The 23,872-nt window shown below is 49.7% G+C and overlaps 2 protein-coding genes across 3 annotated transcripts in view; both read right to left on the bottom strand.

Moving 5' to 3' along the window:
• Positions 1-255: 255 nt before the first annotated feature.
• LONP1 (lon peptidase 1, mitochondrial) lies at positions 256-23,302 on the bottom strand. Its single transcript, XM_061601863.1, has 19 exons — positions 23,222-23,302; positions 21,098-21,652; positions 18,586-18,674; positions 17,422-17,541; positions 15,548-15,776; positions 15,200-15,261; positions 14,809-14,938; positions 14,587-14,670; positions 13,720-13,940; positions 12,086-12,224; positions 8,808-8,986; positions 7,097-7,184; positions 6,779-6,901; positions 6,151-6,267; positions 4,328-4,468; positions 4,053-4,218; positions 3,132-3,340; positions 1,570-1,734; positions 256-644 (listed from the first exon to the last, which is right to left on the bottom strand). The coding sequence occupies exons 1-19, from the start codon at positions 23,300-23,302 to the stop codon at positions 480-482; spliced, it is 3,063 nt and encodes a 1,020-aa protein (XP_061457847.1). The 3' UTR covers positions 256-479.
• Positions 23,001-23,872, bottom strand: part of LOC133372293 (excitatory amino acid transporter 1-like) — a 31,296-nt gene continuing 30,424 nt past the window's right edge. For both annotated transcript variants that reach the window (XM_061600674.1, XM_061600673.1), the window contains one exon: positions 23,001-23,730. In XM_061600674.1, the coding sequence (XP_061456658.1) occupies positions 23,535-23,730 (196 nt within the window). In that variant the 3' untranslated portion in view covers positions 23,001-23,534. The remainder of the gene's footprint in view (positions 23,731-23,872) is intronic.

Below are 23,872 nucleotides of genomic sequence, written 5' to 3'. Positions count from 1 at the left end.
GACTGTGGAGGCCAGTTCCACTGCATTTCGCTTCCTAAAGCTGAGCCAGCAAGTACACAGCAGGGATATGCAACGGACCCTCCCGACCTGAATGCAGAGGAGACCCTTGGCAAAGAGTAACAGAGTCTCAGTGCAGGACCACTTAGCACAAGAAGTCTGATGCATGGACTTAAACAAACCGTTAAGGAATGAGCTTTGCTTTAACAAAAACATGCCTCACGCTCCTTAATGGGACTCTGACATATTCAACAGGACTGCCTTTTCACCTGGCTTTTAATTGGTTCGTAATTCAAATAATTTGGTGTGGAGTATGTTTCACAGCAATGCATAATTGGGGCCAGGCTAGTCCATAGCAGAACCAGAGTCTACCCTCTGTTGAGCCCACCTTTCCTGGATCTGGACCGGAGCGAGGGTGTGGAGACAAGGCCGGCCAAAAACCACCGCCGTCAGAAGGAGCACTGAGGAGCAACAGAAGCAGCTCACCCTCCCGGGGAATCAAGCTTTGGGAAAACTATATCGAAGATGTCATCATAGTGCTCAACAAAATGTACTTCGAGTCCTTCTGTGATGAACTCTGCAAGGTCGCAGAAATCTTTCTTGTTTTCCAACGGGAGGATCATGCATGAGACACCGGCTCTCTTGGCCTAGAGGAGAGGGGAGGGGAACATCCACTGTTAACCTCGCAGATCAAGCTCTTCCCTCATCCCCAGAGGAAGACAAGAAGAGAAGAGGTCCCAATCCTTGGGGTAAACCATGGATTCTGCTGTTCTGTTGCTTCATGGGGTCAGGGCCGCTCCCCTGGTCCTCAGAGTCCTACCTTAATAACCAAACTCATGCAGGATGATGCCGTATTAGTGGCTACTAACCCTGATGCCTGTGTTCTACTTCCACTCGCAGAGGTTGGATGCCTCTGAAGGGCAGTTGCTGGGAAGCTGCAGGAGAGGGGAGCGCTCCTGTCCCAACGGGAAGTCTACAAGCACGCCCTATAAGCGCATCGAGTGGGCCACTCCTGACCCAGCTGCCGCAGGGCGCTGCTGAGGCTCTGGAGCAGAGAGACAGCCTATACAAACTCTTCTGGGGAAACAGGCCTAAGGAGCACATTTACCTTCAACTGGGAGATGGGTTCTAATCCCCCACTTGGCCTTGGGCCGGTCTCAGCCTACCCTACCCCTCACAGGGTTGTTGTGAGGATAAAATCGGGTGGGGGAAACTGTAGACCACCCGGAGATTCTTAAGAGGAAAGGGGGGATAGAGGTAACCACAATCAAACATGCAATGTTGGGCTGGGGTACATGGAATGGAAAAAGGCTGGCAAAACAACTTTTGGAGAATGGCTAACTCAGTGGTAGAGCGCCTGTGCTTTGCATGCACGCTGAAGTTCAGTCCCTCCAGGTAGGGCTGGGAGACACTCCTTGTCGGTGCCCCTGCTGCCAGTGTCGACAATCCTGACCGAGATGGGCTGATGGCCTGACTTGGTGCAAGGCATCCAACTGCATTCCTCTTCTGAAAAACCAGCCGTTCCCTCGAGCCTGTCAGTAGCAGGAAGGAAGCAACTCTGCTCCCGCTTACCGCAATGGTCTTCTCCTTGATGCCCCCGACCGGGAGGATCTTCCCCGTCAGCGACACCTCCCCCGTCATGGCCACGTTCTGCCTCACAGGCCGATTCATTGCCAAGGACAGCAAGGCCGTCACAATTGTGCAGCCTGCGCTGGGCCCGTCCTTCGGGGTGGCGCCCTACGGGAAGAGGCAAGCAGGGATTAACCTCTGAACGGCAGAAATCACCGACACCCCCACAAATTATATAAAGGGGGAAGTTGCTGTGTCCTGCCAGCAGGCAGCCAACTAAGCGTTACTCAGAGCAGACCCACTAAAATGAATAGGCCTAAGTTAATTATGTCCATTCATTTCAACAGGTCTGCTCTGAGTATGACTAACATTGGATACAAGCCCAACTGCCCAAATGCCACATTGAGGCCCACAGTTTAAAATGGGAGGAAGGGGGGAAGGACAGGATTGTGGGGTGCAGGCAGCATTTGGGAGGCTGTGGGTTTATAATATTTAACCAAGGGGCATTCTGAAAAGACAGACATTTGTTCTACTGCTTGCTGCTGCAATCCTAACAGTGGTTTGAAAAGCGTTTTTAAAAACCGTTATTAGCCACCTGCAGGAGCCCCACCTGCGGACCAAGAGGTGGGATATAAACATTTCTAAAACAGCGGCTGACAGTATTAAGATGGCTCTTTTCTCCCAGTTGCAACTCGGTTATCAAATACTGATGCAATTCTAGTGTCTTGCCCTCCTAGCTTCTGAAAGACCCCCAAATGGAAAGGAGCTGCAAAGCCAGAGAGAAGCCCCCTCCCCATCCAAATATTCCAATGTGTACCCAAGAGCAGGAGATCCCCCAGAAGTCCCTCAGCACAAAACAGCTCCTATCATAACGTCGGATGTGCCAGGAATAGAAACCATTTTTCAAGCCGAGGGCAGCCTTCCTGGAGGGGTGGGCACATGCCGGGGGTGGGCGGGGCCAGACACACACACACTCTCTCTCTCCCCCCCCTCTTGTTTCTGTCCTTCATCCAGGCAAGCTGGAGGCTGGATCAGAGTTGAAGGATGCATTTCCAGACAGGCAGAAACACTCAAGGAGCCAGCAAAGCAGGGCCGGAGGGGGGAGGAGGAGGTGTAGCAGCGTGGCATTTGTCCCTCAGGCCTGAAGCCCTCCCCCCTGGATATATACTGATACCAACCCCATTCTGTGAGCCTGGTTCTTTATGCAGCCAAACTGGCCCCAGCCACGTGCAAGAGGGAAGAGGCAGCAGGGTCAAGGGACCCCTGAGGGTTGCAAGAAGAGGAAGAAGAAAAGTTCAGGGAAGAAAGCCTCAGAGGGCAGTAACACCCCCCCTCTCCAGAATAGCTCAATGAGGGTAATCTGCTCAGTGGATGTAAACTGCTGAGCGACTGGGGGCGCGGAGGGAACAGAGGGTCTTAGAAGAAGGCGTGAACAGATGCCCCTGAAGATACTCCGCGCTGCAACACTTTGTTCCAGGCCCATCATCATCATCAAATAATAATTAGTAGTAATAGTACGTCCACTGAGAATAGTCAGAAGGCTCTGGGGCCGCCGTGAGTCCTACCTCCGGCACGTGGAGGTGGAGGTGGGAGGTGACCAAGAAGTCGTTTCCGGGCACCCTCTGCATCAGGAAGGCCTGGGCGAAGGTGTAGGCAATCTTGGCGCTCTCCTTCATCACGTCTCCCAGCTGGCCCGTGACCTCCAGGGAGCCATCCTTGCTCTCTCGGTCTTTGGGACGCCGGAGAGATGTCTCAATGAACAATGTGGAGCCGCCTGGAAGAGAAGAGGGGCAAGGGGTGAAGGGAGCCCCCCAGCTGCACAACAGGAACCGAAGCCAACAGCCACACTGTCCTCCACCATACTCAGCCCTCGCTGCCCCCTATCATTGAGGCGAAAGATCCTGCTGTTCTTTGAATAGTTTATACACAATGACAGAGTTTGTAAGGGGTGCACAACAGGGGTACAGCACACATTTTAAAAAATCAGTTAGAATTAACCATAGGATCAGGATGGGGTGGAGGAACCACTTGGAAAAAAATCAGCAGGCATTTCAAGTCTTCACCAAATGCCAGATGTTTGCCTGCCTGCCTGCCTGTTCTCACCCAGGAGGGATTTCCACAAAATCAGACCCACAGTACCGAAGACACAGCTTCTGAGGCTATGGGCCATGCGTCTGCACCGTCAAGGAACAGCAACAATAATTCCCCAGAGACCTCAGTGACTGAGCAGGGACACAAGGAATCAGGCGATCCTAAAGGTATTCTGCACCGGAGTTGGAAGACAACAGCTCCTAGGTCAGGGTGGGAACAGGATCCAGCCAACAGGGTGGATCCCACGGAGCCTTTTGACAGGGGACTGTGGCTGCCTGCCTGTCAACCACCGGACTGCCCTTTTCAAGCCCTGCAATGTTATTTTTAACTTGTCACAGAGAGATGCCACTACATAAAGCTTGTGGCCACAAGACAGACTCCAAGCCACCTCTCACCCATGGCAGTCCAAGCGAGGCCCATCACCACTCCGGGGGGAGTCACATCATACATCCGATCCACCGTAAATATGGGCTTCCCAACAAAGTCTTGAAGGTTCTCGGGGGTCACCTCGACTTTCTCTGCTTCCCCGCTAACAATCTTGTATGCGGATTTCCGAAGCACCTGAGTGAGAGAAGGGTTCAGATGAAAGGCTCAGGGGGAGGCTGCAATGCCTCGGACTCACTCGCACCAACCAGACTGACGATTGGTCCTCCCACATACACACACACACCTTCTCCACTTGCTTTTGAAGATTCCTCACGCCGCTTTCCCGGCAGTACTGCTTAATGAGGACGGTCAGCACTTCGGGGGTGATGCTGGCTTTGACCTCATCCAGCCCACACAGGACACGGGCCTGAGGAACCAAGTACCGCTGGAAGGGAAATGGGTTAAGAAGAAATCAGTCCCTCCAATTACTCAAAATCAGGCAGGAAGAAGGAAGCCACTCTATGTAAAATATTTCTGTCCCGCCCTTCTACCCTACAATAGGGCACTCAGGGTGGCTACAATAAAATTGCACACATATATAATAAAATACACAATAAAAACACAAACATAACAGTGAATTAAAATGCTTAAAATACAATTAAAATACATAAAATGCATTATGCATGCACATATACACACATACAAACATATGAGGGGGTGAGAATAAAAGAACTTAAAAAAATAAAAGATAAAAAGCTTAAAACAGTGTCAGGCTGACCTGTCAGTCTCAACCAAAGGCTGTCCGGAACAAAATCCAGGGTAGGAACATACGGACGTAAGCAATCCCTTAAGTACACTGGTCCAAGGCCGTTTAGGGCTTTTAAACCAGCACTTTGAATTGGGCTCAGAAACAAATTGGGAGCCAGTGGAGTCAATAAAGCCCAGGGGTGATATGCTCCCTGCATCGTGCTCCAGCCAACATTCTGGCTGCTGCATTTTGGACCAGATGAATTTCCAAACCGTTTTCAAAGGCAGCCCCACGTAGAGTGCATTATAGTAATCAAGCTTCGATGTCACCAGTGCGTGTGTCACTGTGGCCAACTTTATCTGCCTATGTTGCTCTATTTGTAAGCCCTGGACCTGCCCCGCTGCAGTTTGCAGGGCCACAGACAGGTGAGGGAAGGTGCCTTGGTGACCTGGGGTGAGGAGAGGTGTCTTGCCAATCTGAGGGAAGGGGCTGGCATGCAAAGTACGCAGAGGCCCTAGTATTTTAAATGTTTGCAAACCACAGTTTGTGTATGTACGTGTGTGTATCTAACAATGTTGTGTACAGTAACCAGTCTTTATAAGTGTTGTTACTGATACTGTAATATTGTGTGTTTAAACTTAATACAATAGTTGTATACAGCCTACTTGGCCTACTCAGAGAAAACCCACTGAAGTTAACAGACACGACTAACATAGTTCCATTAACGTTAATGGGTCTTCTCTGAGTGGAACTTAGTTGAATGCAGTAGAGTGGTGGCTCTACTCTGAGTAGGATTAATGTTAGAAACACCTCATCGAAATTAAAGGACATGATTTACTTAGATCCATCAATTTTAATGGATCTACTCTGGATAGAACTCAGTTGGATAAAATCCATTGGGCGGGACCCAACATGAGTCCTACTCAGAATAGACCCACTGAAGTTAATGAACATGACCAGCTTAAATCTGTTAATTTCAACGGACTTGGATGCAACCCTTTATTAATATATTATATATAAATTTATATCACACCCTTCTTCCCAAAGGAGCCCAGGGCAGCAAGTACATATATAATAATTCATAGCTTCGGCTATGGGGCGGTATACAAGTGCAATATATAAATAAATTAATGAATTAAAAATAAAATACTTGTTTAAACGTTACCAAAAAACTCTTTAAAACATCCAAAACAAATGTTAGAACAGACGTGACCTAGCCATGCGCCTGGATAGGCCTAGTGAAACAAACATATTCATCGCCTGCCCTTCCGCTCACTGTGCTTGCAGTGGCCAAAACTTTGAAAGACACAATTAATTCCAACAAACAGAACCAGAGGCAGGAGACGAAACTGATCTCCAACGCGCCGTTTGCTTCTCACCTCAGCTATCGCCAACTTTTCCTGGGCAACATATCCTGAAATGTTGATCATCTCCATCCTGTCCCGCAGGGGCTCCGGGATCGTTTCCGTCACGTTGGCTGTACAAATGAAGAGCACCTATTGGGGGGGAGGGAGGGAGGGAGAGAGAGTGCCTGGTTGGATGTTGAGCCTCTGCAAGGGGGTAAACCACCAGATCTGCAAGGCCAGCCTTCCCAACCCCCTAACAGTTTTGGTCTACAGGGATCAAAGGCCATGCTAGCCGTGGAAACAGAAGTGGGCAGAGGTAGCCGCTGGAAGCTGCGTCTTCTCCTATTGGAGAAGGATCTTTCCTCATCATATCCTCCTGGAGCCTGTGACAGCAGCATGAAACTGTGGGCTGCCTGCCTGCAAAGCAGTGCTCTGGTGCTAATAGAGGACCTCAACGTGACACCCAACCACCTCTTTGCTCATTCAGAGGCAGCCAACATGGTGCCTTCTAGAGTTTCCTGGCCTTCAACTCCCACCATCATGAGCCTGAGCACTGGCCATGCTAGTTGCTGGGAGCGAAAGTCACGCAACATCTGCCTTTGCCCTCGGTAGTAGTGGGGGACTGGGGGGAGCCCACGGCAAAAGATGGGGGCGACCATACCTTGGAGAGATCCACTGGCACGTCGAGGTAGTGATCCAAGAAATTGGCATTCTGCTCCGGGTCGAGAAGCTCCAGGAGCGCTGAGGAGGGATCCCCTTGGTAGCCACGCCCTATCTTGTCCACCTGCAGCACAGAAGCAACAGCCCAGCAGGGTCAGCAGCCTGCAGAGCCCCAGGCGGCGCTGCAGAGCCCCAGGCGGCGCTGCAGAGCCCCAGGCGGCGCTGCAGAGCCCCAGGCGGCGCTGCAGAGCCCCAGGCGGCGCTGCAGAGCCCCAGGCGGCGCTCCAGAGCCCAGAGAGGGCAGCCAGCGCAAGGTTACCTCGTCAATCAAGATCAGGGGGTTTTCCGTCTTGGTTTTCTTCAGGCACTGGATTATTTTTCCCGGCATGGCTCCAACGTACGTCCGCCTGTGCAGCGAGAGACCAGGCTTGAGAGTGCGCAGCAAGGGGGACCGTTTCCCTTAACCAGGCGTGGGGAATGCCTGCAGCCCTCCAGAGGTTGCTAGACTCATCATCACCCCCAGACCACTGGCCATGCTGGTTGCTGGGAGTTGGAGTCCAGCAGCACCTGGAGGGCCACAGATGCCCCCCACATCCCTGATCTAAAAAGCAGCATTCCCTCCTGGGCACAAAAGGTGGAGGAATGCCTCTATTGAGAAGAGGCATTCCCTCCTAGGGAGGAGGATGCCTCTTCTTAGATCATCATCACATGCCGCCTTTCCATAACAATTTATGCACAAGGCGGCTCACAACATGAACAGAAAAAAAGTTACACAACTCACTGTAAGAAATAAATGCAAATGGTCAATAAGTTAACAAAAACATCATAAAAAACATACAACAAATTGATACATCCTTATAATTCCTAATAACATCCAACAATAAAATACAAAAGCATAATCCCAATAACAGCAAAACAAAAAAAAAGACCATCAGAAATCAAACTTTTACCCAAACAGAAGCCCCTAAACAACACCCCACAGTCAAGGTGGTCTCTGCAGAGCTTGGAAAAGTTATTTTTTGAACTACAACTCCCATCAGCCCCAGCCAGCATGGCCACTGGATTGGGCTGATGGGAGTTGTAGTTCAAAAAAAATAACTTTTCCAAGCTCTGGGTCTCTGGCATCTTCAGGTACTGATTCCTTTTACAGCTGCTTTCAGTCAAGGCCCCGCCCTTCCTGGCCAGGTGGGAAGAGGCCAGCAACCAGGGAGAGGGTCTTGCAGCCAAGATCAGAGATGGGGGAACATCTGTGGCCATCCAGATGATGCTGAACTCCAATTCCTATCAGCAGCAGCAGCAGCAGCCCTGAGCACTGGCTATGCTGGTGGGGAGTTGGGAGACCAGCCACATCTGGAATGCCACAGAGGTTTCCCATCCCCAATCTCAACTTCTAAGCCTCTGCAGCTAGGGTTTGTTTATTTTTGTCTTATTTGAGTTTATTGCTATGTTTTGTAAACTGACTTCTCTCTCTGACCCCAGTGCTTTTATTTTGAGTGTCTGTTGTAAGCCACTTTGGGCACAGGCCACTGTGGAAAGGTGGCATATAAACAAACCCAATCAATCAATCAGTTCCAAGCTTTGGACTTCCAGCTGTGAAATGCATAGATGAGGTGGAAAAACCTCAGCACAGAATTCAGCTCCCCAAGGATTTGCCCTTTCATTTCAGAACAGAGAGGGAGTGCACAAGCTCAGCCTTCCACAACCTGATGCCCACCAAACTCCCATCAACCCCAGCATCGTACAGCTGTGCTGGCTCAACTGGCAGGGGCTGTGGTCCAAGTCATCTGGCTTAGCAATTCACTATCCTGGCACTGCAACTCCCACTGTCCAGCCTTTTAATTTCATTTGCTCATTGCTTTACCTCAAAGTGACTTCCAACTCCATAAAATACAAAAATGGCTAAAAATCAGTTTAAAGGCCGAGTAACAACGAAGAAACAAAACACAATGAACAGAATTTGCTCATCCAGCTCAATAGTATAAAAAAGACAAATCCTGCCCCACCCTCCCAAACCCAGAGGAAGGAGAGACCTGTGTCCTTTGATTTCTGCCACGTCAGTCATCCCACCGACACTGAAGCGGAAATATTGCCGGTTCAAGGCCCGGGCGATGGAGCGCGCAATACTCGTCTTCCCCACCCCCGGGGGACCATAGAAGCAAAGGATCTTGCCTTGGGTGGACCCTCGCAGCTGGCTGACGGCAATGAACTCCTGAGGGGGGCAGGCACAGAGTTTGGTCAGAAACAATGCTGCCCTGTTGTGATTTATTTCATTTATGAATCGCTTCTTATGAAGTATCTCAAAGTGATTTCACAGTATGATAAAAAGATATAAAAAGCACTGCTGGATTAACACAGCTGCATATATAAAAACAACAGTTAAAAAGCATTACATATATAAACACAATTTCAAATTCAACAGAGAAAAGCAAGTGGTACTTTGCTTAAAACTAACATGCCTGGCTCACGCACAAACCTGAACCTTTCATTTCAATGTATTTGCCAGTGGGGGACTGGAGAAAGAAGGGAGGCGGCAGGAACCCATCGCCTTGTCAAACCTGACATGACTCCTTCGGTTCCCGGCTGCCATCCCTGTTACCATGCAGTTACAGACCACTGATGCTCTGCTTGGGGCTCCCCATTGGGGCATCAGGTTGCTGGACTATGACGCCCCCCATTTATTTATTTATTTATAATATTTCTATCCCACCCTTCTACCCTATAATAAGACACTCAGGGCGGCTTACAAAAATAAAATCAGACATGTACATAATAAAATTGTAAGCAGTAAAATCACAAAAACATTAAAATAAATTAAAATAAATTGGTACAGCTTGAGGACGTTGACAAGGTGCTTGGATTGGTGCGTGCAACCACTTCTAAGTTGGATCCTTGCCCCTCTTGGCTAATAAAAGCTAGCAGGCATGGAACAGCCGGCTGGGCCAGGGAAGTGATAAATGCCTCACTGCGCGAGGGAGTGGTCCCTAGCTGCCTGAAAGAGGCGGTGGTAAGACCACTTCTGAAGAAACCGTCCTTGGACCCAGAAAATCTTAACAATTACAGGCCGGTAGCAAATGTCCCATTCCTGGGCAAGGTCCTCGAACGAGTGGTTGCCAGCCAGCTCCAGACACTCTTGGATGAAACCGATTATCTAGATCCATTTCAATCGGGTTTCAGGCCTGGTTTTGGCACGGAAACAGCCTTGGTCGCCCTGTATGATGACCTTTGTCGGGAGAAAGACAGGGGGAGTGTGACTCTGTTGATTCTCCTTGATCTCTCAGTGGCTTTTGATACCATCGACCATGGTATCCTTCTGGGGAGACTTGCTGATTTGGGAGTTGGTGGCACTGCTTGGCAGTGGTTCCGCTCCTACTTGGCGGGTCATCTCCAGAAGGTAGTGCTTGGGGAGCACTGCTCGACACCCTGGGTACTCCAGTATGGGGTTCCACAGGGGTCAGTTTTGTCCCCCATGCTTTTTAGCATCTATATGAAGCCCCTGGGTGCGGTCATCAGGAGTTTTGGAGTGCGTTGCCATGTGGATTTTGATTATTTTTGTTTGATTCCATTGTATTATTGTATTTATATATTCTCTGATTGTTTTATTATTATGTACACCGCCCAGAGAGCCCTTGGGCTTAGGGCGGTATATAAATTAAATAAATAAATAAGTATGCTGATGACACGCAGCTCTACTTCTTTTCATCTTTTTCAGGTGAGGCTGTCAATGTACTGAACCGTTGCCTGGCTGCGACAATGGACTGGATGAGAGCTAATAAACTGAGGCTTAATCCAGACAAGACCGAGATGCTGTTAGTGGGAGGTTCTCCCGACCGGATGGTGGATGTTCAACCTGTTCTGGACGGGGTTACACTCCCCCTGAAAGAGCAGGTTCGTAGTTTGGGAGTTCTTTTAGAACCTTCACTGTCACTTGAGGATCAAGTAGCCTCGGTGGCACGGAGTGCCTTTTACCAACTTCGCCCCTATCTGGATAGGGATGACTTTGCTTCAGTTGTCCATGCTCTGGTAACCGCTAAACTAGATTACTGCAATGCGCTCTACGTGGGGCTGCCTTTGAAGAAGGTTCGGAAACTGCAGCTTGTGCAAAATGCAGCGGCCAGATTGATAACAGGGACCAGGCGGTCCGAACATATAACACCGATTCTGGCCCGCTTGCATTGGCTGCCTATATGTTTCCGGGCCCGGATCAAGGTGCTGGTTTTAACCTATAAAGCCTTATATGGCGCGGGACCACGATACCTGATGGAACCTGATTGTTGTACACCGTCCTGAGAGCTTTTTGCTATAGGGCGGTCTAGAAATGTAATTAAATAAATAAATAAAATAAATAAAAATAAACGCCTCTCCCGATATGAACCTACCCGTACGCTATGCTCAGCATCGAAGGCCCTCCTCCGGGTGCCTACTCAGAGGGAGGCTCGGAGGGTGGCGACAAGAAAGAGGGCCTTCTCAGTGGTGGCCCCCGAATTATGGAATAGTCTTCCTGACGAGGTATGCCTGGCGCCGACATTACTATCTTTTCGGCGCCAGGTTAAAACTTTCCTCCTTTCCCAGGCATTTTAGTATGTGTAAAAATGTTTATGTTTTAAATTTAAATTTTAAGCTTTTAAAAAAACCTGTTTTAAATATGTGTTTCATTGTATTTTATGCTGATTGTTGTGAACCGCCCAGGGAGATTCGGCTATGGGCGGTATATAAATTTAATAAAATGAAATGAAAATGAAATAAAATACAAATATAAAGGCAACTTTGAAGACACTCAAGCAGGGAAATATAAGACAATGGATAAGTCTGTCCTAGACACGTTCCCCACGTGGCCCCGTTAGCACAGCAGAAATAAAGTTTTATTGGGAAGCTCAGCCTGGGCAAAGCCACAGGTTGGGATATGGTACCAGCTGAAATCTTTCGTATAGATCCAGCATGGTGGGTGCCAATCCTGGCAACATTATTCACAACAATTAATGCAACTGGAATATTGCCAGCAAGCTGGACGTCTAGTATTGCAGTCCCAATTTACAATTGTTCGTTTGTACGTTTCTCCATATTGTAATGGCCATTGGCTAAATACAGTAGCAATAAAGTCTATGGATCTGGATGGTCACTTTGAGAACGCAATGCTGTTCTCAAAAAGCCATGGCTTATTTACTTGGCTGTGAGACCTCGCATAGCTTGCTGAACAAACCATGGTTAAACCAAACCACAGTTTAATGTTATGTGCAAACGGAACCTGTGGAATTCTGCCTAGGATTCCCAGACAAACAGTGGGGCTGCCTCAGAGCCCTCCAGTCATTACCAGCACTCTCTTTTTGACATCCTCCATGCCATAGTGATCCTCCTCTAGGACTGCCTGGGCTCTGGCCAACTCCAGGTTCTCCTCGCTGCACTTCCCCCAAGGGATGGATGTCAGCCAGTCCAGGTAGTTACGAGTGACACTGGCAGAAAAGACACAAGACAAAAAGGCGTCAGCACGGGGAGCACTCGGTTCCACAAATGTGAACAACTGGAAGGCCCTCCCTCTCTTTTGCATCTCTGTCCCCCGCTGAAATGTCATTTGATTTTACTTGTTACATTTCTTAATTGCCCCATGACAACTACTGCTTTCCTCTTTCCTCCCCATTCGCTTTTCCTTTTGTATCGCATCTATGAGCCTGTTGGCAGGAACAGTCTAATCTTTTCATATGTGGCCAGTGCTTGGAAAAATGTAGGCACTTGACCCGCATAGCTATCAGCGCACTACCGTGAAGTTCGCACATTGCCCTGCCTCACAGCATGCCATTCCTAGGACCTAGCCTAGAGCCTTCCATTGCCCCAACAGGCAGCACAGCAAGCACATTTCCCTACAGCAAACGCTTCATCGTCGCAGGCAGGATGTCTCGGAACACCAGTTCCTGGGAGGGAACAAGATGCTGGATTAGATGCCCTCTTTTGGCCTGTTCCAGCCACAGGGCTCCTCTCGTTGTTGTAACAGTAGTCATAATAAGGAAGTTATTAAGTACTATTCAGCTTTAAAAGAACTGTTGCCTGAGCTTGTTTTCCCCCTCCTCTAGCGCCCCCATCCCCTTCCATGTTGTGTCTTTTTAGATGGCAAGCCTGCAGGCAGAGAAACTGCCTTGTTTTGAGTCAGGGGTGGGGAACCTTTTCCAGCTCGACGGCAACATGCCAGTGCTGGGCAGGACCAGAGGCAAAAGTGGGAGGAGCAAATACTGGAAATGTTAATCCTTGCACCGTAGGCTGTTTCCTACACACCCTCAGCCGTCCCCTCTCTATCCTCCATCCAGGCAAACAGAGTTCAAGGAAACACACCGCAGGCAGGCATAAACACTCAAGGAGAGCGTGAACCAGGGTTGGTGAAGTGCGTGGCCTGGGGTTCAGACAGAGAGGCGAAAAGGAGGCACATTTGGCCTCTGGGCCTGAGGTTCCGCACCCCTAATTTAAGTGTTTAGCCTGGAGAAGAGAAGACTGAGGGAGATATGATAGCACTCTTCAAGTACAAGAAAGGTTGCCACACAAAAGAGGGCCGGGATCTCTTCTCGATCGTCCCAGAGTGCAGGACACGGAAGAATGGGCTCAAGTTGCAGGAAGCCAGATTTCAACTGAACATCAGGAAAAACTTCCTAACTGTTGGAGCCATACCACAATGGAACCAATGACCTAGAGAGGTAGTGGGATCTCCGACACTGGAGGCCTTCAAGAGGCAGCTGGACAGCCATCTGTCAGGAATGCTTTGATTTGGATTCCTGCATTCAGCAGGGGGTTGGACTTGATGGCCTTATAGGCCACTTCCAACTCTACTATTCTATGATTCTAAGTGACTGCACATAAAGTGTCCTGGGAGCCTTTTCAGCTGAAGAACGCGGCAGAAATGCTCCAAGTGAGTTAACAAACGCAGTCAGAGGGAAGCCAGGAACAAGCCAGGCCCCAGCCCACCTGAACTCCGAGGAGTGGTTGTCCAGGAGTCCCAGCTTGTTCAGCTCCTCATCGATCACCTCCATGACATGTTTGGGGACCACCAGCTCCTTCAGGCGCTCCCGGAACTTCTCCTCAATGGCGTCTTTGTCCTCCTTCTCCAGGCCAAGTTCCTTCTTGATGATCTTCAGCTGCTCCTGCAGGAGATACTTCCGGTGCGTCTGCTTGATTTTCTCCTCGACCTGCAGGCGAGAACACACGCAGGGGCGGCTGTCAGCAATCTTTGGAAGGGTAGGCTGCTCCTGAACATGGATGCTCCACCTGGGTGTCACGCATGGCTAACAGCCATTGGACCTCATTCCTCCTTCATGAATCTGTTCCAAACCCCCTTTTCATGCCATGAACGACAGCCCACCAGCTCCCAGGTTCAATCCCAGGCTGGCATCTCCAGGGAGGCTGGGAGAATCCCGTCTGAAATCGTGGGGAGCCATGGCTGCCAGAGCGGGTCTGACTGTATAAGGTAGCATCCTATGACAATGGGTATGGAGCTTTTAAATGTGATTTTTTTTTCATTCAAGAGACAAGTTTATAAAATTATGTGAAGAAAGCAGAGAGAGAAAGGAAGCACATTCCTTCCCTGCCTCACAACACTGAAATTCACGGCCACCCAATAAACTGAACAGTCGATTCAGGGCATGCAAGCGGACCGACGTCTCGCACACCACGGAGAACCTGCTGCCCCAAGATATGTGGGGATGGGCGAATGGTTCCTTGCTGGGACATTACTCCTCCTCCAACTCCCCCCAGGTACCCCAGTTTCTACCTCCATACAGGAGAGGCTGCATTGTTCTGGCCCAAAAACCTCCACCCTGCCCCCACTGGCCTCACCTCCCGCCCGAGCCGCTGCTGGAGTTTGCTGAGTTCGTATTCTTTCTTGAGAAGAGACAGGGCTTTGTAGAGGCGCTTGGGAATCTAGGAGGCAAGGAGAAGGAAACAGAATCACGAGCAGCCCAGCTATTGCCTTTGGGGCTTAGGAGATGGCGAGTTAAACCCAAGACCGGCCCAGTGATCCCAGAGATTTCTGGGGACCCACGCCCTCTTCCCACTTACGTTCGTCTCTTCTAGGATGTCCTGCAGCTCGTGCGACTCGGCCCCCGTCAGCGCCGCCCCCATGTCGCTCAGGTAAATGGGGTTGTCGACCACTCTCTGCCCTGCCTGCATCATCTGAAGCACGGACTCTCTGAAAGGACCCCGGCCAAAACACAAGTCAGAGCATGGCCATATCTTTCAGGGCAGTTATGACGACGAGCATTTAATCCATAGCCTGCTTTTCGATGCAGGACTTCAACGAGGGCTCAGGGACACATGCTGCCTTCGGAAAAGGCCGTTTCACAGTGACGGAGAACCTTTTTGCAGACCGACGGCTGCATTGGCTTTAGAGCTACCATCCAGAGACCACATGTCGCTGGTGGGCAGGGCCAGAGAACAGGGGAGAACAAACCTGTAAAGGGGGTTCAAGGCAATGATGTCTCGGATCGTCTTGACAATTTCTGCTGTCAGAGCCTGCAAACAAAGACACCAGAGAGACAATTGGAGGGCTGAGGAAAAGGAAAGCCCCCTCCAAGAGTGATCCTCTGTTTCCATTTATAACAGGACCCAGATGCCTCTCTCTCCCCACATTTCCCCCCCCGGCCTGAGATAATTGCTCATTCCCCGACAGGACTATTACATCTGCTGCTTTTCTAACACCGATCCAGTTAAACAACACTGAGGAGTGCCCCTTACCACCCACCCCGGGAAGGCGACCGCCCATCAGTGGCCACCCCGGCCAGCCCACCCCCTCACTCACTTTGACCTCCTCTGTGACCTGGAACTCTTCGTGGGCCACGTTGTCCACTTCCACCATGAGCACCTCGCCCGGGGAGGCCTCCAGGGGCTCCAGCACCACCTCGCCTGCCTGGCCCACAGCCTCCAGCTGCTCACCCGCCTCCCTCTTGGGCCGCTTCTGCTTCCGGCGGGCTTTCTGCTTGGTCTCCGGCTCCTCCGGCTCCACCTCCAGCTGCTTGTTGATCCGAATCCTGGAGGAGAAAGTGGCTCAGGAGGGCAACCACATGCTCCCGCGCGCTCCTCTCCCTCCCCCCCCCATCCAGGCAGGAAAAAGGGAGCCATCAGAGCTCACGGACACATTCTGGCCAGGCCAGGAAACTCGAGGCGGGCGGGAGACTGGGCTAGTGCGGGATGTGGCTTGTGGAGAGTCCCAAGGGCCAGAGAGTGGGTCTGGAGGGCCACATGTATGCCCCATCCCTGCATTAAAGGCTTGATCTGAAGCTCCAGCCACATTTCCACCAAGCAAGGAGAGGGAGATAATTTGCTGGCTGGAAGTGGGAGAGATTAACCACGGCAGAGGAAGCCTCAGGAAGACGCAATCACTTATTGGGCCCACCTGGCTCAAAGGGCGGAGCATGTATCCAAAGTGGGAGGGACAGCAGAGGAAGTCCTGCCTACTCCTGCCACTAGCCACAGATATAGCTGGGGCCACGACTCAGATGACCTTCCCTTCCTTCACATGCCTACAAAAATTTGGGGTCTTAAGAGCATGCCAGGAAGTAGGGCATCCAACAGCCTTCTCCAACATGGTGCCCTCCAGATGCTTTGGACTATAGCTCTGCTTAGCCTCAGCTTATACAGCCAATGACAACTGGAGGCCACGAGGCTGAGGAAAGCGTGCCACGTAGCATCACACACCAAGGGTGACCACTCTGAAATCTAGCCCTAACATTGCATACTATATTGAGGTCAGTCTGTGACATCTGAAAATGAGATCTTTTAACTAGGGCCAGCGTGGTATAGTGGCTAGGCAAGGAGCTGGGAGACCAGAGTTGAAAGCCCTGCTCCAGAATGAAGCTCACTAGCCAGTCACTCTCTCTCTCTCACACCCTAAGTACCTCACAAAGTGACCTCAGTGGCTAGGAGTGCATTTTACCAGCTTTGGTAAGACAGCTGAGGCCATTTCTGGACTGGAATAGCCTGACCACTGTTGTCCATGCACTGGTAACCTCCAGGCTGGATTACTGTAATGCACTCTATGTGGGGCTGCCCTTGAGGTTAGTCTGGAAGCTGCAGCTGGTGCAAAATGCAGAGGCATGACTGTTCACTGGGGCAGCCAACATGTTACCCCACTGCTGGAAGAATTGCACTGGCTGTCCATTAGCTACCAGGCCAAGTTCAAGGTTCTGGTTTTGGTGTACAGCCCTATACAGCTTGGGACCAGGAAACCTGAAAGACCATCTTATCCCTTATATACCTGGTCAATCACTGCGCTCTGCAGGTGAGGGCCTCCTGCAGATACCATCTTATCAGGAGGTACATTCTGCACAACAAAGGAAGTGGACCTTTAGTGTAGTGGCACCGACCCTTTGGAATTCCCTCCCCTTAAATATTAGACAGGCGCCATCTCTGTATCTCTCCAGCACCTACTGAAGACCTTCCTCTTCCAACAAGAGAGGACCACATTCGCCCCCTTGAGTTCCTTGGAGTACAAATGTAACAAGTAAAATAAATTCACCTGGTGACAGGGGCGGCTACGTGAGGCAAAGGTATTATTCCCCCCTCCTTCATCCAGTCAGTATCATTCTAATTGGCCACTTCCTTCCACGGTCCCTCCCCTTCACCGGCACGCAGACCAGTAAGAAAGGAGAAGGGAGGACTGTGAGGTGCCTTTACCTCCGGTGCCCCATGACAATCATCCGCAGCCGGTCACCAAGGTCCTGCATTTCGTGAATCTGGACGAAAGTCCCTGTCTGGTAGATTTCATTCAGGTTCTCCACCACATCCGATTCGTTGCTGACAAGACAGGCAAAAGGAGTTGCTCAGGATGACATTTGGGGACAGGCTTATTGTGTGTGGACAGGAGACTGAAGACGAGAAACTAAACTTTAGAATCAGCTCCCTGTCAATAACCCTGGTATGCATTTGTAAGTTCAACTTGCTAATATTGCAGTTAGTCACACTTGGAGTAGACCTACTGAAATTAAAGGACATGACTGACGTAGATGCATTAACTGTAGTGGTTCTACTCTGAGTAGCATTTAATGGCGTACAACCATACTTATTTTGTTTTTCTTATTAAAATTTAATTTTGATACGTGAAAAAGACAGAATGGATGACTGAAAAAAGGCACACAAAAATCCTTTGTCCAAATTGTGAACAGCATTCTGAGACTCAGCAGCTAAGATTAAAAAAATAATAATCATTACAACATGGTGGGACCACTGAACCATGGCGTTGCCCCTAAAAAATAAAGCAAGATTCCAGTCCTCAGGGTTCAGAGTAAAAGGTTGATTTAAACAGGAACATGGAAAGGTACCTTATATTAATCAAATTATTGGTCCATCTAGGTCAGTATTGTCTACACTGACTGGCAGCAGCTCTCCTGGCTTTCAGGCAGAAGCTCTCCCAGCCCTACCTGGAGATGCCAGAAACTGAACCTGGGACCTTCTCCATGTAAAGCAGGGCTCTACCACTAAGCTATAGCCTTCCCTGAAATTGGACATTAAATGATGGGAAAATATTACGTATTAAAGACATTAAATGATACAGCCCGTGTGTGTAGTGGTTAGAGTGTCAGGCTGGGATCTGGGTGACCAGGGTTCAAATCCCCGCTCAGCCATGAAGGTCACTGGGTGACCTTGGGCCAGTCACTGTTTCTCAGCCTAACTTACCTCACAGGGTTGTTGTGAGGATAAAACCAGGAGGGGGAGAACCTCCTGGGAGGAAAGGTGGGATAGAAATGCAATAACAACAGTAAAATAAAATAAGAAAGGTTTTTTAAAATATTGGCATTTGGACATTTCCCAGGACCCCCCGTGATAAAAGCTCCAGCTTACTTGTCATCCTTCTTGAGAAAGACCCCGGCATATGGCTGGGCAAGGCTGACTTTCCTCCTTAACAGCTCCACCAGCTTCCTGTTCTTCACCTAAAAAGTTGAGACAGGCTTGTGAGATGTCTTGGCAAAGAGAGGGGACCCCAAGCACTGAGCTCCAGCCGTTAACTTTTCTGGTAAACTGAGCAGAATGAGTGACGGCCTTCAGCCAGACTCTTTGGAAATAAACAAGGCAATAGAGGAGAAAGGTCTATCAAGTTATTAGAGACAAAATATGCATATGCATCTGATTACCAGATGCCAACAGTCTTCATGCAGGAGCTTCTGGGAAGCAATAGGATGGGCTAGAGTCAGGGCTGAGGAAGCTTTTCCAGCCCATATTCTCTTCTGGACAACCTTCCGAGACCAGAGGCAAAAGTGGGAGGAGCGAGGAATGTAAATTTCACCTTTGACGGCAGGCTAGTTCCCACCCACACTCACACACCACCCTTCTCTCTCCTCCATCCAGGAAGCAAGAGGCCTTGCTTGCAAGGATGCATCCCAGGCAGGCAACGTACATTCAAGGAGGGTGCAAAGCATGGCCAGTGAGGGCATGGCCTGGAGATAATACCAAAGGGTGAGATAGAGGAACGGGAGGGGGGGCATATCTGACTCCTGGGACCTGAAGTTCCACAGTCCTGTTCTGAGCTCAGGGATGGATATAGAGGCCAGGAGGGCCATATTTGGCCCTCAAGCCTGAGGCTTCCGAACCCTGGGCTACATGGGCCTTGGGTCTCATGCAAAAGGGAAAAAAAGCAATTCTTGTAACAGCAGCTGTTCTTACTGGCCTCCAAAAAGTGAAGTAGATTGCAATCTGAAGCACATTCACTAGAGCGTCAGCTGTAACAGGACTTAACTTCAACTTAACATGCACAAGCATGCCCCATTAGATGTACTGTTGACTTTTCTAGGACACCTGTAAAACCAGAGTTAAGGGTTACCTCTTTTGTTAGAGTGGAAATCAAATGAGGGACAGCAATAGCAGAAAGGTCTTGTATGACGCCATACAGGATCTTGGGAGGACATTCTGTTCTCTCTCAATTTTGCCCTGTTTTATCAGCGCACATAAAACATATCGCATCTACAAGTCGTGGCTTCTGTCAAATCATAAACAAGCTCCGTCTCCTCCCTTGCAATCATAGTCTGTCTGCAAAGGTAACCTTGAGTTGGTGGCCTTGGCTCGCTCCAGATCTTTTAAGGGAAAAACCAATTCAAGAGAAAGGATGGAAGGGTTTTTTTGGTTTTTCACAAAACCAAGGCCAAAGGCCCATCTCTGTTGGTAAATGATAGTTGAGAGGTCAAACGACTCAGCCAAAGAGCTTGTACTTCTTTTTTTAATGCGTGGCAAGGCACAAATGAGATGATGAAATATGACGAAATCCTAGCAAGTGACTGATCTGTGAGTAACTCACTAGAGTCCCAGAGATTACTGGAAGGACAAAAGCAGTGTGCCTTTCCCCTGATGGTAATGGCTGTAAAAGTACACATTTACACTTCAAAGAGAAACTGTTTTCAAACCTATCCCCCAAATTAAAATTAAAAATGAAGGAGACTGGGGCTTCACCTTAATACAGGATGCTTCTCCCCCCCCCCAAAAAAATGTTGACTGATTAAAAACAGTTGTGACAAAGGAAAGCTCTGAACAGGCCCCGACCCTGAAATAATGAAAGAGTGATACAAACGGAAATTTAAAGCTTTGGCAAGACCATGGCTACTAATTCACAAAGAAAGGAAATACCAGCTCAAAGACCAAGTTACCAAAGCAAACTTAGTTTTTACTATACACGCATAATTCACACAAACAGAATTCAGAGGAGGGTTTGCTGCTTCCCGGTACAAGGTAAACCCTCTCTCCTCTCCTCCTAGATATTAAGAACACAATAAGAGACCTGCAACTGGGTCAGGCCAGTGGCCCATGTAGTCCAACACCCTGTTCCCATAGTGGTCAACCAGATGCCCCAACAGGAAGCCCACAAGCAGGACCTGAGTGCAACAGCAACTCTCCCTACTTGCGATTCTGGGTAACTGGTGTTGAGAGGCATTGACTGCCCCCAGTGGGAGAGAGAAAAGTGGGAGAGAGAACACAGTAGCCTTTATACCAGTCTTATCCTCTTCCATGAATCTGTCTAGGCCGCTTCTGAAAGGCGTCTGAGCTGGTGGCCACCATACCTTTTGTGGCAGTGAGTTACCTCCTGCAGCTACGATAAGAAGCCCTTCCTTTCATCAGCAGCGAGTCATGCTAATTCTGTGTTGTTGCTACCGCCATCGTTGGGGTTGGATCCAACGTCAGTCCTACTGGAGGAGGCCCATTGAAATGAATGAACATGCCTGACTTCGGCCCACTCATTTCAATAGGTCGCCTCTCGTGTAGAACTCAACCGGAAGGCAAAGGGAGGTTCTCCTCTTCTCGACCCCCCACCACCACCCGTAACTCTCCCTCCCGGCTCAAGACAGGAGACGCTTCCTCGTCCCCCCACCTCGATGATCTTGATGAACCGGGGGAACACGGGGTTCCTGGCGACGGCGACGAGGGGCACGTGGGGGACCCGCTCGGGGACCATGAGCGGCGCCAGGGCCGTCACCACCGGCGCTCCGCCAGAGTCCGAGCCCGAGCCGTCGCCGGGGAGACCTCCTCCTCCGCCGCCACCCTCAGAGTCGTCCACTAGGCCGTTCTCGCCGCTGCTGGAGGAGCCCCCGGGGCCGCCGCGCTGAGCGGAGAGGAGACGCTGAGGCCGGGGCGCTCCTGCCGCTGGGGCCGCCCACAAGCCCCAAGGCCCCGCCGCAGAGGGAGGAGGACGCGGCGGCGGCAGAAGCCTCCGCGGGCCGGGCGACGAGTAAAGGCGGCCCCGCCACCGCCAGGCCCGCCCTGAGCGCCACAGCCACCGCGCCGCCGCTGCAGCGGACACGGCCGCCGCCATCTTCAACGCAGGCGCGCGCGATATGACGACATCGCGGCGCGCCCCCGGCGACGGAGGCAGCGGCGCGAAAGCACGAGGGATTGCGGCTGGGATGAGGGAGAGCGGAAGTAGGAGCTAGAGCGCCACTCCGACATCCGGTATGGAGATAGAGAGATGGAGATAGATGGAGGACTGTGTGGGTCATCTTCCAGTGTAAACAGTTGACCTCTTTTATGTCCAGAGACACAATGTTTTTCTCTTTGTCTTATAGCGCTGGAGCCCAAAGTCATTCCATGAAACTGATGGACACTAGATTCAGCACAGAGAAAACAATCGTCTTTCCACAATGCATAATTATCTAGTAAACGTCGTGTTCTTTCTGTGTGCATTTACAAGTCGACACCTTATCCCAGTCGGCTTCTGTGTTGGAATTGCTTTTTAATGTTTTTCTAATCTTTCTTTTAAAAAAAGATGTTTTTAAAAGCTTTTAAAAAATGTATTTAAAGATGTTTTAAGGAAGTTTTAATTTATTTTAAAGTCGGTTTTTACGATATTTTAAAGTGTTTGCTTGCTGCCCTGGTCTCCTACTGGGATTAAGGCGGGATATAAATCTAATCAATAATATTCAGAAGTATGCCCGATTAACTTCAGGGAGGGAGGGGAGGAGGACCAGAGCTCAGTGACAGAGCACCTGCTTTGCATGCAAATCGCCCCAGATTCTGTCTCTGGGGCTGGGAAAAACTCTGTCTGAAACTCTAGGGAGCCACTGCCAGTCAGTGTAGACAATACTGAGCTGGATGGACCAATAGTCTAACTTGGTGTAAGGCAGCTTATTTATTTATTTATTACACTTATATACCGCACCATAGCCGAAGCTCTCTGGGCGGTTTACAACAATTCAACCTTCTTGTGTTTTCCTATTTAAAGTCCTTTATTCTGAATCAGGAGAACTGGAATCTTGCTTTAAGGAAAAGACCATAGCTCAGTGGCTTGCACGCAGGAGGCTGGCCCACATTTGATCCCTGGCATCTCCAGCTACGGCTGGGAAAAGACTCTTGCTTAAAACCCTGGAGAAGCGCTGTCAGTCACTGTAGACCACACTGAGCCATTGAGGTCCCCTGATGTTGCTGCATTACAGCTCCCATCATCCCTGCCCGTTGAGCTAAGCTAACTAGAGATGATGGAAATTGTAGTCCAAAAACATCTGGACCCTGCCCAGGTTGAAGAACAGTTTGGTATCTTCCTAAATGGCTTTTAAAAGGAGATTAGAGAAATGTATGGAGAGGAGACTTCTATGAAAGGCAATCAGGCATGACAGCTGTATAGAGTTGCAGTCTACCTCTAAATAGTGGTCGCTGCAGAAGAACAACTGGGGAGAATTGTGAAAATTGACTGTAGAGTATTGTGGATAAGCTACAATAACCTGTTGTTGCCACTACATGGCCCAGATCCATCATCTCATTTTTTTCAAAACACATACCGTACACAATTCTCCACTTTAATGGTCTTCATAAATAAACAACTTTTCTTTTCTATTGCAAAAAAGCATCACCTCTGTACATTCTCTCTTAAAATTTGGCTGTGTCGATTTGCTTCAAGTGCTGAAAAGACAGTGTTCAAAAATGAGCACAGTTGGGGAGAAGAACAAAAAATATTGGCACAAGATTTAAATAACGCAAAAGTCTCAATCTGTCCCAACCCAACGTGTTCAAATGACATTTTCTCGGCAAAGGAAGAGGGAACATCCTCAGCGCTGCAGTTAAGGAGGACCCAAGGTCGAATCATGTTCCTCTAATGCAAAATTGCACTTGTGAACAGCACAATCACTGTTAAGAATTAGTTCCCGTTTTGTGTTGTTGTTTTGCCAGTGGCACGGATCAGTGCCATGAAAGGGGAAAGAGCTGAGAATTTGGGGAGGGGCTATGGATGACTCTGTCTCCTCTCAGTTTTTCGCAGTCGATCCTCAGCTCTGATCCAGACAATGGATCCCTCCCTACCCCCACGATTCATCTCAGCATCACATCGATGTCTCGCTGCTGAGGTGGTTGTGGGTGTCATCCTGGTAAATCAAGTGATACGCCTTTTCATTGTCTTCGGCGACCGAGTTGCTGAGCTCAGCATCCTGCAGCTCCAATTCGTGTCGGGACAAGTGGTCCACGACCCCAGCACCCAGCGAATCCCCCAACACATTGATGGTGGTCCGGAGGCGGTCCCTGCAAGAAACAGGCAACAAGGAGGGGCTGTCGAGTCAGGAGAGCCGTTTTCTGAGCGCCCAGAAGGGAACGGTGCCCTCGGGATTAAAAAGGCTCCCCTACCCCTGGGCTAGAGGGACCAATGCTCTGACTCAGCAAAAGG

This window comes from Rhineura floridana, chromosome 18 (assembly GCF_030035675.1).
Source record: "Rhineura floridana isolate rRhiFlo1 chromosome 18, rRhiFlo1.hap2, whole genome shotgun sequence".
Taxonomy (NCBI): Eukaryota; Metazoa; Chordata; class Lepidosauria; order Squamata; family Rhineuridae; genus Rhineura; species Rhineura floridana.
This window is presented reverse-complemented; position numbering and strand designations above follow the sequence as displayed.